The sequence below is a fragment of the Sus scrofa genome, chromosome 2, assembly GCF_054392235.1.
Source record: "Sus scrofa isolate SSC_HxYL_T2T_F1_AM1 chromosome 2, Sscrofa_HxYL_maternal_Yorkshire_Landrace_v2.0, whole genome shotgun sequence".
Lineage (NCBI taxonomy): Eukaryota > Metazoa > Chordata > Mammalia > Artiodactyla > Suidae > Sus > Sus scrofa.
Genome location: NC_139384.1, coordinates 75,349,133 through 75,361,701, shown reverse-complemented (window position 1 = coordinate 75,361,701; position 12,569 = coordinate 75,349,133). Strand labels below are relative to the sequence as shown.

Below are 12,569 nucleotides of genomic sequence, written 5' to 3'. Positions count from 1 at the left end.
ATACCTCAGGTGCAAAATCTCAAGGAGGCTCATTAATCAAGACAAATAAGAGCTTTCATGCATTATTTTTGAAAAATCAAAATTAATGCAAAATAAATCCATGATGCTGGAGTTCTCTATTGGCCCAGTAGGTTAAGGATCCAGCATTGTCCCTGCAAAGACTTTCATCACTGCTGTGACATGGGTTCAATCCCTGGCTCAGGGACTTCCACATGGTATGGCCAAAAAAAAAAAAAAAAAAAAAGCATATGAACAAAATACCAAGATATTGAACAGAATGAAAGTGACTTTGCATATCCCGACCTTAATCCCCTCATTCCCTATACCAGTCCTCATTCCAGTGAAACTTTATTTACAACATGAGGCAGCCAGTCCACAGGTTGTAGTTGGATTATTTTATTTATCTATTTATCTATGTATATTTTTTTGCCACCCTTGCAGCATATGGAAGTTCCCAGGCCAGGGATCCAATCCGAGCTCGAACTAAGACCTATCCCACAGCTGCAGCAACTCAGGATCCTTAACTCACTGTGTCCAGGCCAGGGATGGAACCGGGGCCTCCACAGAGACAAGCCACATCATTAACCCACTGCCCCATGGCAGGAATCCCTGATTTTTTTTAATATTAAAATATTTTTAGGGGGAGTTCCCGTCATGGCGCAGTGGTTAATGAATCCGACTAGGAACCATGAGGTTGCGGGTTCGATCCCTGGCCTTGCTCAGTGGGCTAACGATCCGGAGTGGCCGTGAGCTGTGGTGTAGGTCGCAGATGCGGCTCGGATCCCGCGTTGCTGTGGTTCTGGCGTAGGCTGGCAGCTACAGCTCCGATTCAACCCCTAGCCTGGGAACCTCCATATGCCATGGGAGCAGCCCAAGAAATAGCAAAAAGACAAAAAAATGTATATTTTTAGGAGTCCCCATTGTGGCTCAGTGGATACCCGACTAGTATCGAGGATGTGGGTTTGATCCCTGGCCTTGCTCAGTGGGTTAAGGATCTGGCATTGCCTCAGGCTGTGGTGTAGGTCACAGACGCAGCTTGATTTCTGCTTTGCCATGGCTTAGGCCGGCAGCTGCAGCTCTGATTTGACACCTAGCCTGGGAACTTCCATGTGCTGCAGGTGCAGCCCTAGGAAGAAAATATATTTTTTTTTATCTTTTAAAAATATATATATTTTAATGTTAAAAATGTTTTTAGTCACTTAGGATGGAGCATGATGATGCGAGAAAAAAGAATGTATACATATATGTGTGACTGGCTCACTTTGCTGTACAGTAGAAAATTGACAGAACACTGTAAACCAACTATAATGGAAAAAATAAAAATCATTATAAAATTTTAAAATATATATATTTTGGAGTTCCTGTCATGGCGCAGTGGTTAACGAACCTGAGTAGGAACCACGAGGTTGCAGGTTCAATCCCTGGCCTTGCTCAGTGGGTTAAGGATCCGGCATTGCCGTGAGCTGTGGTGTATAGGTGACAGAGGGGGCTCGGATCCTGCGTTGCTGTGGCTCTGGCATAGGCCAGCAACTGTAGCTCCCATTTGACCCTAGCCTGGGAACCTCCGTGTGCGGTGGGTGCAGCCCTAAAAAAAAAAAGAAAAGCAAAAATATATATAATTTTTTTTTTAATCTCGATTACTGAAGTTTGGGAAACCTTAAATTTTGCACCAGAGTGCTTCACTTGTCTCCCCTTAGGACCTAGATTTAATTTTATGTATAAAGAGCATAAAATAGTGTAAGTTTTGCAAAACAAATAAGTACCCAGTAAGTGTTAGCTTATCACTATAACCTTTACTTTTTTGCAAAGCCCGGGCTATGATCATCTACTTAACCAATCTGGGTAGCTGTCCCTTTAATTCTTTGCCACATAATGTCCCATGAGCTATTGCGCCTCCGATCCCACTGTATCCCATCGTGCCCAGCGCCTTCCGGCTGCGACTGCTCACGGCCCCGCCTATTCCGGTTCGTGACTGATCATGGCGCAGGGGCAGCCCAAATTCCAAGCGCAGAAGCCGGGGAAGAGCAAGACGGCTGCGGCGGCCTCGGAGCGGAACCGGGGGCCAAGGAAGGGCGGTGAGGAACGGGCTGGGGGCTGAGGGGGGAGGTGGATCCCGGAATCTCCAGCCTTATGAAAGCGCATCCTTCCCCAGGTCGCGTAATCGCACCCAAGAAGGCACGCATCGTGCAGCAGCAGAAGCTTAAGAAGGTGAGCGCGGGCTTGCGAGGGGCTGAGGGTGGAGAATACCCAGTGCTGTGAGCCTCAGTTTCCTTCTAGGTGCAGTACGTACGGAAAAATTATCTACCAATCAACGGGCCTTCTAAAGTAAGGACTGTCGCGCAAAAACTGTTCAACTTAGGTTAGCTGCTTTCGCAGTTTGATTTCTTTCGTTCGTTCACTGTTACTGTCCTCTTTAACAGATATCGAGAGGAAAGGCAGCCTGGGACACGAGTTGGAAAAAAAAAAACCCAGCTTTGCAGGAAGGCAGTGCTGGGTGCACATCGAGGGTCCTTTGACAGCCATTATTTCTTTACCTTGAGCCTCTTACCTGTGAAATGGTCATAGTGGTAGCACTTTTCTTGTAGGGATTCATTGCCATAGGATACCAGTAAACCTCTGAGAAGAGCACAGGGCTGTTTTGGGGAGTGTTTTTTGTTTGTTTTGTTTTGTTTTTTTGCAGCATATGGAAGTTCCCAGACTAGGGGTAGAATCTGAGCTGCCACTGCAGCCTACACCACAACCACAGCAGCAGAAGATCCCACCGGCATCTGAACGTATACCACAGCGCAGGCAATGCCCGATCCTTAAGCCACTGAATGAGGCCAGGGATCAAACCCCAGTCTTCATGGATCCTAGTTGGGTTCATTTCCATTGAGCCACAATGGGAACTCCCAATGAACATCATTTTTGTGATTGTTTTCTCTCTCTCTCTCTCTCTCTTTTTTTTTTTTTCTTTTTAGGAAGTTCCCAGGCTAGAGGTCTAATCAGAGCTACAGCTGCCAGCCTCAGCCACAGCAATACACAATCAGAGCCGCATCTGCAACCTACACCGTGGCTCAGGGCAGCACTGGAACCCTAACCCACTGAGCGAGGTCAGGGATCGAACCTGCATCCTCACGGATCCTAGGTGGGTTCATTAACCTCTGAGCCGCAAAGGGAACTCCCCCCTGGTTGTCTTTAAATGTTTTTGTTTGTTTGTTTATAGGTGGATAGGGTTGATCTTGTAAAGTTACAAAGAGAAGTTACATAGAGATCTGGTGGAATCAGATCTGAATTTGAATCACACTCCACACACTAGTGCAATAGTCTTGAGAAAATTGTTTATATTTGTGAAATAGTCCCCAGAGCCTCAGTTTTCTTAGACCTGGTACCCAGCACCCTGCTCACCTCCATCTGGCAGCCAGTGGGGGGAGGTGTCTCTTGGGCATCTCGAAATTCAGTATATCAAAACCAGGCTCCTGGGTAGAGGGAGGGAGTGGGATGGACTGGGAGTCTGGGGTTAATAGATGCAAACTGTTGCATTTGGAATGGATAAGCAATGAGATCTGCTCTATATCACAGGCAACTATATCTAGTCACTTGTGATGGAACATGACCAAAGATAATGTGAAAAAAAAAATGTGTGTACATATGTATGACTGGGTCACTTTGCTGTATTGTAGAAATTGACAGAATACTGTAAATCAGCTATAATGGAAAAAATAAAAAGCATATATAAAAAATTTAAAAGAGTATCACAAAAATAAAGGCAATCACATGGGGGAAAAAAACAACAAAAAACAGGCTCCTGATCCTACCCCCCCTCCCCCACCTCTGCTCCCTACGCACACTGATCCTGCTACAGTCTCCCCTTAGAGATACTTGGGCTTCCTCCCTTTCTCTCACATCCAGGTTGGATCTCATCCTTTTTGCCTCCAGGATTAATCTAGAATCCACCTACTTCCCACCTCCCTGACCCCACCCACCCACCCAGGTAGTCCCACCTAGACCAGGGCAGTTACATCCTTCCAGATCTCCTGCCCCTGCCACTCCCCATAGCTGCCAGAGGGCGCCTGTGACAACCTGAAACCGGAAAGTGCTCTCCCCTCTGCTCACAACACTCCATGGCTCCCACCTCATGCAGGAAGAGCCCAAGTTCTTCTCCCTGAGACCCACAGAACTGGGCACGCTCTACTCCTGTCTTTTCCTTGCCCTCACCTCCTCTCTATCTCTCCCTTGCTCCCTCCCTCCAGCCTCACTAGCCCTGTAACTGCTCCTTGTCCCACCTCAGAACTTATGCACCAGCTGTTTTCTCTACCCAGGTTCTTCCAGAAATCCATACGGCTTATTCCAAGTCACATCTGAGCTGCTGCCCCTGATGGCAGCCCCACAGCTCCACCCTTCAGTCATTATCCTGTGCTTTCATTTCTCCAGAACAGCACTACCATCTGTCATCATTTAACAGTTTACCAGAGTGTGTCACTGACATTTATGTGGTTCCCCACACACACACTGAATGTTACTTCTATGAGGGCAGAGATGTTTCTGTGTCTTTTCTGTTGCGTTCCCTGCACCTAGGCATGTGGTGACAGTCAAGGCAGTCATAGTCATTGGAATTCATTGGCAGGGCAAAGGAGCAGTTGAGGTAATATGATTATAAACTACCAGTTTTGGAACCAATGACTTGGATGCTGATTCCTGCGCTTTTACCTGCTCACGCCCCAGTCTCTCAGAGCCCCAGTTCACCATTTGTAAAGCAGAGATGACAGGACAAGAGAGGGCTGCTGACCTGGAGGCTGAGGCATGCTGGATTCCAATCTGCCATCATTCACATGGTTTGGGAACCCTAGGCAAGGGCCTCCTCGCTGCAGGTGCCTCAGTTTCACCATCTGTAAAATGGGCATGGGCAGAGGTTTAAGAAGCTGAGGTCCAGAAGTGAGAAGTTTTTCTGTGTGCAGTGTTCCCAGGGAGTACAGGGCAGAAGCAGGACTTAACCCCAAGCCACCAGACTCTCCGGTGCTGTGTCGGGGGAGTTGCTGATCCAGCCCCCTGCAGCAGGCAGGCCAGGCCCTCCCCCCCCACCCCCACTTCAGGTCCCAGTCTGATGGCACTATGGTTCCTCCCTCAGAACCTGGAAGTCGGGATCCGGAAGAAGATTGAACATGACGTGGTGATGAAAGCCAGCACCAGTCTGCCCAAGAAGCTGGCGCTGTTGAAGGCCCCCACCAAGAAGAAGGCAGCAGCCGCCTCCTCCACCAAGACGCCTTCCTAGCTAGCACACAGCTCAACAGAGGCCATCACTTCAGCCACCCACTCCAGGCTCAGACCTGGGCAGATGACACCATGAGGAAGAGGGGCCATGCTCCCCAGAGCCTTGGGTAGCACCGTGAACTTACAGTGGGTCTCGCCCATGAGCAGGTGATCATCAGGTCCAAAGTACGCCTCCCAGGGTGCTGAGAACTCACTGAAGGCCAAGGCTGCAAGAGGGCCCCCACCAACTTCCTGCGTACCCGCCCCCCATGTCCTGTCTCCACTGGTTTAACCTGGAGTAATAAACCTGACTTTGTCATTCCTCCTGGGTCACATGCTCCTGTGAGCTGGCTGCACTGGGGCCGGGGTGCCCCACCAACCAACCAGGTCAGCCCCAGCAGTTTCTAAGGGAGATGAGCCTCTTGCCCCAGGGAAGGACAAATGGGCTTCTGCACCTCCAGCCTGGAAGCTGGGAGAGTCTTTTCTTCCCTCTCTCCTTGGGTGACTCATCTGCACACCCTTCATGGATATGCCCAGGTCACCCCCTCTGCCGAGGACAAGCCAGGCAGCCTAAGGAGCCACTGTCCCATCCGCAGGATGGGTATTGACACCACTTAGTAGAGTCAGAACGCTGATTAAACCGGAATGTGCTTATAAACTTCTCAGTGCCGTCTTGATCTTGAAAAAAGTCTTAACAGCAAGTATTTACATAGCTCGGCCTATGGCCCCAGCTCTGCTCTGGTGTTTTCCACACATCACCTCACTCCTCTGGACGCCCAGGTCAGATCACATCATTAACATTCCAGAATAGGAGTTCCTGTCGTTGTTCAGTGGTTAACGAATCCGACTAGGAACCATGAGGTTGCGGGTTTGGTCCCTGCCCTTGCTCGGTGGGTTAACGATCCGGCGTTGCCGTAAGCTGTGGTGTAGGTCGCAGGTGCAGCTCGGATTTCGAGTTGTGGCGGTGGCGTAGGCCCGTGGCTACAGCTCTGATTAGACCTCTAGCCTAGGAACCTCCATATGCAGCAAATGTGGCCCTAGAAAAGAAAAAAATTCCAGAACAGGGACTTGAACCATCAAGTCCTGAGCATGTGCTCTCAGCTGCCTCTCTGCCCCCACCACCACCATCCTTTTTTTTTTTTTTTTTTTTTTAAGGGCTTTTATGGGCATATAGAGGTTCCCAGACTAGGGGTCTAATTGGAGCTACAGCTGCCTGCCTACACCACAGCCACAGCAACGTGGGATCCAAGCCACATCAGCAACCCACATCACAGCTCATGGCAATGCCGGATCCTTAACCCACTGAGCGAGGCTAGGGATGGAACCCATGTCCACATGGATATGGTTGGATTTGTTACTACCGAGCCTCAGTGGAAGCTCCCATCCGCTGCCTGTCTTAACAGACCAAGCTTCTGTCCTGTTCCATCCTGGGCTCCACCTCCCGTGAGTCATCTGCTGTGCCTGTGGAGTCTGCTGAGAGCTCTGGTCTGAGAACCTGCCTCTGATTGGGGGCGGGGAGCAGGTCACAGCTCAAGGGACCAAGCAGGCTAGAGTCTGAGTGATGCTAAGCCTCTGCCTGAGGGGAGGTGGGTGTGTGGTGGCTGCTCCCCCGAGGCAGGTGACTGATCCCCAGGTGGCCCATCCTTCCTTGGCCTGGTCCCACACAGTGGTGTTCAAAAATTTTTGAACCACCAACACTTTCCTGAAAAGCAGGGCCCAGCTATTGTGGGAACTCAGTGAGTTCAGCCTGGAGCTACCATGTGACCCAACCATCCCCTCCCAGGCACACAGGCCCGGGATCAAACGCAGACTCAACACCCACACGTTTCCCCTGGTGCTGGTCACAGTCTTCCACTGATAGCAACAACCCACACATCCAAAATGTGACTAGATAAACAAAATGTAGTTTATCTACACAGCGGAATATAATTCGGCCATAAAACAAAAGGAAGCCCTGATACAGGCTATATCATGGGCAAACCTCGAAAACATTCCAAAAGAAGCCAGACGCAAAAGGCCACACAATGTGTGATTCCATTTACGTGAAATGTCTGGAAGAGGCGAATCCTTAGAGACTGGTTCTCTATGGGGTGCCAGGGACTGGGGGGGAGGGGAATGGGGAGTGACAGCTAATGGGTATGGGGTTGTCTTTGGGGGTGATAAGGTTTCACAGCTAGATAGAGGTGATGGTTGCAAACATGAATGTACTAAATGCCACTAAATCATACGTTTCTTCTAAATGATGAATTTTCCCTGTGAGTTTTAACCACCGGAAAAAAGGCGGGCAGGGTAATTTCACACACACACACACACACACAAATGCTCATTTACATCTCAAAAAATCAGGAATTGTGGCAGCAGAGCCCTAATTTGACAGCCAGACTTCACAGTTTGAAGTTGCCTGGGGCCCAGCACTCAGGGTTTCTGTGGGGGAGGAGGGGGCTGGGGGGAGCGGCACAGCTTGGCTGCCCCTTGGTTCTGTGACACACACCCCCACCCCTGTACACCCTTCCTTGAGCCTCACCTTTGGGACCTGGAACCTCCTGGGCCCTGCTGCTTTCTGCCCACCTCACAGCCATTTCTCCCCTAAACAGGCAGCGAGTGACTTCTGCCCGTTGATGTGGAGTCACTTCGCACAGTGGGCATTTATTGTGTGCCTGCTGCCTGCCAACCTCAGGGCTAGGTAGAGCCAAGAACTGACATTCTAGTGGGGAGAACAGAAAACATCAGCCCCAGGACACCCGCTCCAGACCCTCCCCTCCCCCCTGTCCTGCTCCTGGCCTTTTGCACCTCCTGTTCCTCCCCCCTCTCAGATGTCACCTCGGAGAACTCCTCTCTAGCCCCTGCTCCTGGAAGTGGTCACTCTGTGCCACTCTGGTCCGTTTTTTGCTTTGCATCTTTGTTGCCTCTCCAGCACCTGAAACAGCAAGCAGTAGTTGCTCCATGAGCAGGTGTTTGTTCAAGGAAGGAATTGTTTCTTCTTTCTTCATGGAACATTCTGCGTCTCAGTGAATCAGTTCTGACCACTCAAACATCATCTCTAACAACACACCCTTCCGGTTAGCTGATTCATAACTTCGTCTTTGAACTATTTTACAGCCCCCTGAATTGTAAGCAACTGATAGCAACACAAAACCACTCTTATCGGATCCTTCCGGCCCATCTAGAAAGGTTCCGTTGACAACCCTCCTCCCCTGTGGAAAAACCAATTTGCCTCCATTCGCACATTTATTTACTCTTATTTACTCGAATAGTCTCATCTGTTGTAAAAGTGCTCGTTTTCCAGACTCTCTTTTGAACCTCGGATAACACCTGCCTGGTTCCCACAGGAGTTCAATTAAAACATCTTAACACGCGTTCTTCTGTATTTGTCTGTGAGAGTCCTGACTGCACCCGCTTTTGAAAATTATCTTTTAACCTTTCTATCTGCAATTTCCACAGGGGGAGGGCTAGGACCAGCTGGGCTCTGGGTGCCAGCTGGTGCTTCACTCCACCACCAGGAGGCGCCTCAAACCCAGGCCAAGCCCACTGCAGAGGTCGGCACCCCGGGGCGGGCCAAGGACTCCTGTAAACTGTAAACTGGCTCCCTTTGTCCCTCTGAGGCCAGTCCCTTTGAGGGGGACCCCAGGGGTGAGGAACGGCATTCAGGCATGACAGGTATGAGATCTGGAATGTCAACTCACCTGTTCCTTCCTCACCCCACTCCTTCAGCCTCCCTAAACAGCTTCGTTTTTACCCCTGTCACTGCCCTGGGTGACTTTTCCCTCCCAGGTTGGGGCCTTCCACCTGCCCACAAATCTCCCCTTATGCTGCAGACTTTGGGAAATCACTCCATCTCTTGTTCTCTTTAGCCACGCCCTCTCTGAGCCTCAGTTTCCCCATCTGTTAAATGGGGACCTTCATGCCCCTCCCTCAGTGTGGAAAGCTGGGCAGCCCGAAGGCTGTGACAGCTGCCTTTGTGTTCTGGGTGAGGAGGGAAGCCCAGTTCCAGCCACTCGGCTGGCTGGCCTCCCCCCCAGCCTGTTCCCCACGCCCCGCCAGGGCTAGGACATTCATTAAATGTGGCTTTTCAGACACAATTATTCCTGCTCAAGCCTTTTCCTCTCCTTCCCCCTCTGCCCGGAATGCCCATTTTTCCTGGCAGGGTCCTGACACTCTGCCCATGAACTTGTGTTCCAGAAGGGAAGAAAAGAAACATAAGAAACAAATCTCGCCAGCTGGGCAGGCCAGAGGGGCTGTGTTGGGACCAGGAAGCGAAACTGCCCCGGCTGGTTTCCTGCCTGAGTCAACAGGGGCATTGAGGTGCTGCAGGGGGCTAGCAGAGGGTGGCCACAGAGCCGAGGGCTGTGTCCTCCATCATGTGAGTCTCCAGGGTCTCCCCGTTTCCCGTGGGTCTCAAGGACACGTGGGTTTGGGGTCAGGAGCTGTGGATGCCTAGACAGTGAGCTCACGGCGGCGGGCCGGATAAATGTGGTTCCATTTCCCTGAAGCTCAAACTGGCTGCACTGAGCAGCGAGGACTTGTGGGGTAGCTGGAATCTCCCTCTCAACCTCTCTTTCTTAAAAGGACTGTTATGAGGAGGGCAGACTTGAAATAGGCCTGGAGGCTTCATCCTGGAGGCACCCCCATTTTCCCAGGGGGCTGACTTCTCACATTCTCCAGAGATCACTGTGTGGCCTTGGGCAACTCTCTGACCCTCTCTGGACCTCATTCCCCTCCTCTGTAAAATCTGGGGCTCTGAATAGAATCTTGGTATTTCCCAAACTTCACATTTGATCCCCAGCCAAGGTGACAAGACCAGCCTGCCCACCAGGGCTTGAATGCCGGCCCTACCCTCTCCTGCCCTGGACCTTGGTAAAGTCATCTGACTTTTCTGTGCCTCAGTTTTCTCATCCATGATATGAGGATGATGACAATATTAGTATCTACTGTTAGAGAATAAAAGAAAACAGCCTCACTATGTGATGATCCATTCTCTGTTTCTCCTAAACACCCTCTGTTCCACCAGCCTGGAGTGCCTTCTCTGCTTCACCATTTCAGGACACCCACTGAAGCATCCTCAGGGATAAGGACCAGGCACATACTAGATGCTCAAGGAGCCCACCTGGAAAAGCCAGACCCTGGGTCCTGTTTGCCAGAGAAACACCTGCAAGACTTGTTTTGCTGAAATTCTCCCTCCACCCATCCCTCCTTCCCCATAAGTTTATCTTTGCTTCAAATCCTTGCAAGAAAGGCACACTCTAGGGAGTTCCTGTTGTGGCTCAGCTGGTTAAGAACCTGACTAGTATCCATGAGGATGAGGGTTCCATCTCTGGCCTCACTCAGTGGGTTAAGGATCCTGCGTTGCTGCAAGCTGGTGTGTAGTTTGCAAATGCAGCTCAGATCCTGGCTCGTGTTGCTGTGGCTGTAGTGTAGGTCCTCAGCTGCCGCTGCTCCAATTCAACCCCTAACAGGAACTTCCACATGCCGCAGATGTGGCCCTAAAAAACAAAGAAAGAAAAGTAAAGAAAGGACAAGTTCTAATAGGTCTCAAGTTTCCCAGTCTGGGTGAGCTTAGGCAAAGACTCCACCTCTCTAAGCCTCAGTTTCCTCATCTGAGAAATGGAGACAACCATCCCCATTTTTCTTTCTTTCTCTTTGTCTTTTCTAGGGCTGCACCCGCGACATATGGAGGTTCTCTATGGCCTCCAAGAGCTCCGTCTAATCAGAGCTGTTGCCACCGGCCGACGCCACAGTCACAGCAACACCAGATCCCAGCTGCATCTTCGACCTACACACAGCTCACAGCAACACCGGATCCTTAACCCACTGAGCAAGGCCAGGGATCGAACCAGAAACCTCATGTCTCCTAGTTGGATTTGTTTCCGCTGTGCCACAATGGGAACTCCCAAAATAAAAATTCTTTTTTTTTTTTTTTTTTTTTGCCTTTTTGCTATTTCTTTGGGCCGCTCTCACGGCATAAGGAGGTTCCCAGGCTAGGGGTCAAATCGGAGCTGTAGCCACTGGCCTACGCCAGAGCCACAGCAACACGGGATCCGAGGCCCCTCTGCAACCTATACCACAGCTCGCGGCAACGCCGGATCGTTAACCCACTGAGCAAGGGCAGGGACCGAACCTGCAACCTCATGGTTCCTAGTCGGATTCGTTAACCACTGCGCCACGACGGGAACTCCAAAAAATAAAAATTCTTAATGAGATATTTTGCCTTCTTTTGTGCCTACTATGTCTCCAAAATCCAATGTGTTTTACATTTATAGCAGAGCCCAATTCAGGTCAGCCCCATTTCAAGGACTCAAAGACCACTTGTAGCCAGTGGTGACCATACTGGACAGTGCAGGTGGGAGGGAGTTGGGAACTGGCCAGAAAGTGCAGCTGTGAAACTGGAAATTCCTGGAAGGAAAAAGCCAGATTTTCCATATGGGGTGGGGCAGGGGGTGGCAATCAGGCCACTTGAGTTTTTCCTGCTCTGTAGACATTTCAGTGGAATGGGAGCAAAGCTGGAGTTGGTTCAGTCAATAATTTATATATAGATTGACTGCTCTATGGCCGGAGCTGATCAGGTGATAGCGGTAAAGCAGTGCACCAGTTAGACAAACTACGGCATCTTGAAGCTCACCATGGAGAGGGGAGAGACAGAAAATAAACAACTTCTAAAATAAAGAAAAATAACGGTAATGGAGAGAAGAGTGGCAAGGAAACTTTGGGTTCTCTAAGGACCTGGAGAGGGAGAACTGTAGGGGGAGTGCGCTGGGGATAAGGTATGATGACCACCACCCATGTCATGGTCAGAGATATGACCCAGACAAGGTGAATCAGAAAAAAGCAATTAGAAGTGGTCAGCTTTGACATTTATTACGTTAAACCTAATGAAAATGCCATTTAGTGTATCAAAAATGATTGAAAAATCAGTAATTTCATATGACTCAACGTAATATTTAGGGCAAAGAATGGATTGGGGATTCTTAACTTGGGGCTCAAGGACGGGCTTGAATTGGGCTCTATTTCTAGAGAAGGGATCTATGGCCTCCAAGAGCTCCGCCAAAGGGCATGTGATCCCTCAAGTCTCGCAAAGCCTCAAAACTTGACCTGGCGCCCAGAGAGCCTGAGTTTTTAACCTCACACAGTCCAGAGGGAGGAGGGGCTGAGCCGCTGTCCCGGGGATCCCGCCGCTCTGTCTCGCTCCCGGGCCGAGCCGTGTTGATTGTCCCCTCGCGGGGCCCGGAAGCGACCCTCAGTAAACAAAGCCGTGTGTGGGCTCAGCCCCAGCTGCCCGGGGAGCGCTGTCCAGCCCCGGGGGGGCGGGGAAAGAATGTTGTGAATGAACCCAGGACCCGCCCCGA

At 50.4% G+C, this 12,569-nt stretch overlaps 1 protein-coding gene and 1 long non-coding RNA gene across 2 annotated transcripts in view; one reads left to right on the top strand and one right to left on the bottom strand.

Moving 5' to 3' along the window:
• Window positions 1-12,569, bottom strand: part of LOC110259336 (uncharacterized) — a 28,034-nt gene that overhangs the window by 13,783 nt on the left and 1,682 nt on the right. The window contains exon 2 of the long non-coding RNA XR_002341619.2: window positions 4,769-4,868. This is a non-coding gene — a long non-coding RNA (uncharacterized LOC110259336). The remainder of the gene's footprint in view (window positions 1-4,768; window positions 4,869-12,569) is intronic.
• On the top strand, window positions 1,964-5,887 carry C2H19orf53 (chromosome 2 C19orf53 homolog). The gene is made up of 3 exons (XM_003123347.5): window positions 1,964-2,075; window positions 2,153-2,208; window positions 5,108-5,887. The coding sequence occupies exons 1-3, from the start codon at window positions 1,979-1,981 to the stop codon at window positions 5,249-5,251; spliced, it is 297 nt and encodes a 98-aa protein (XP_003123395.1). The 5' UTR covers window positions 1,964-1,978; the 3' UTR covers window positions 5,252-5,887.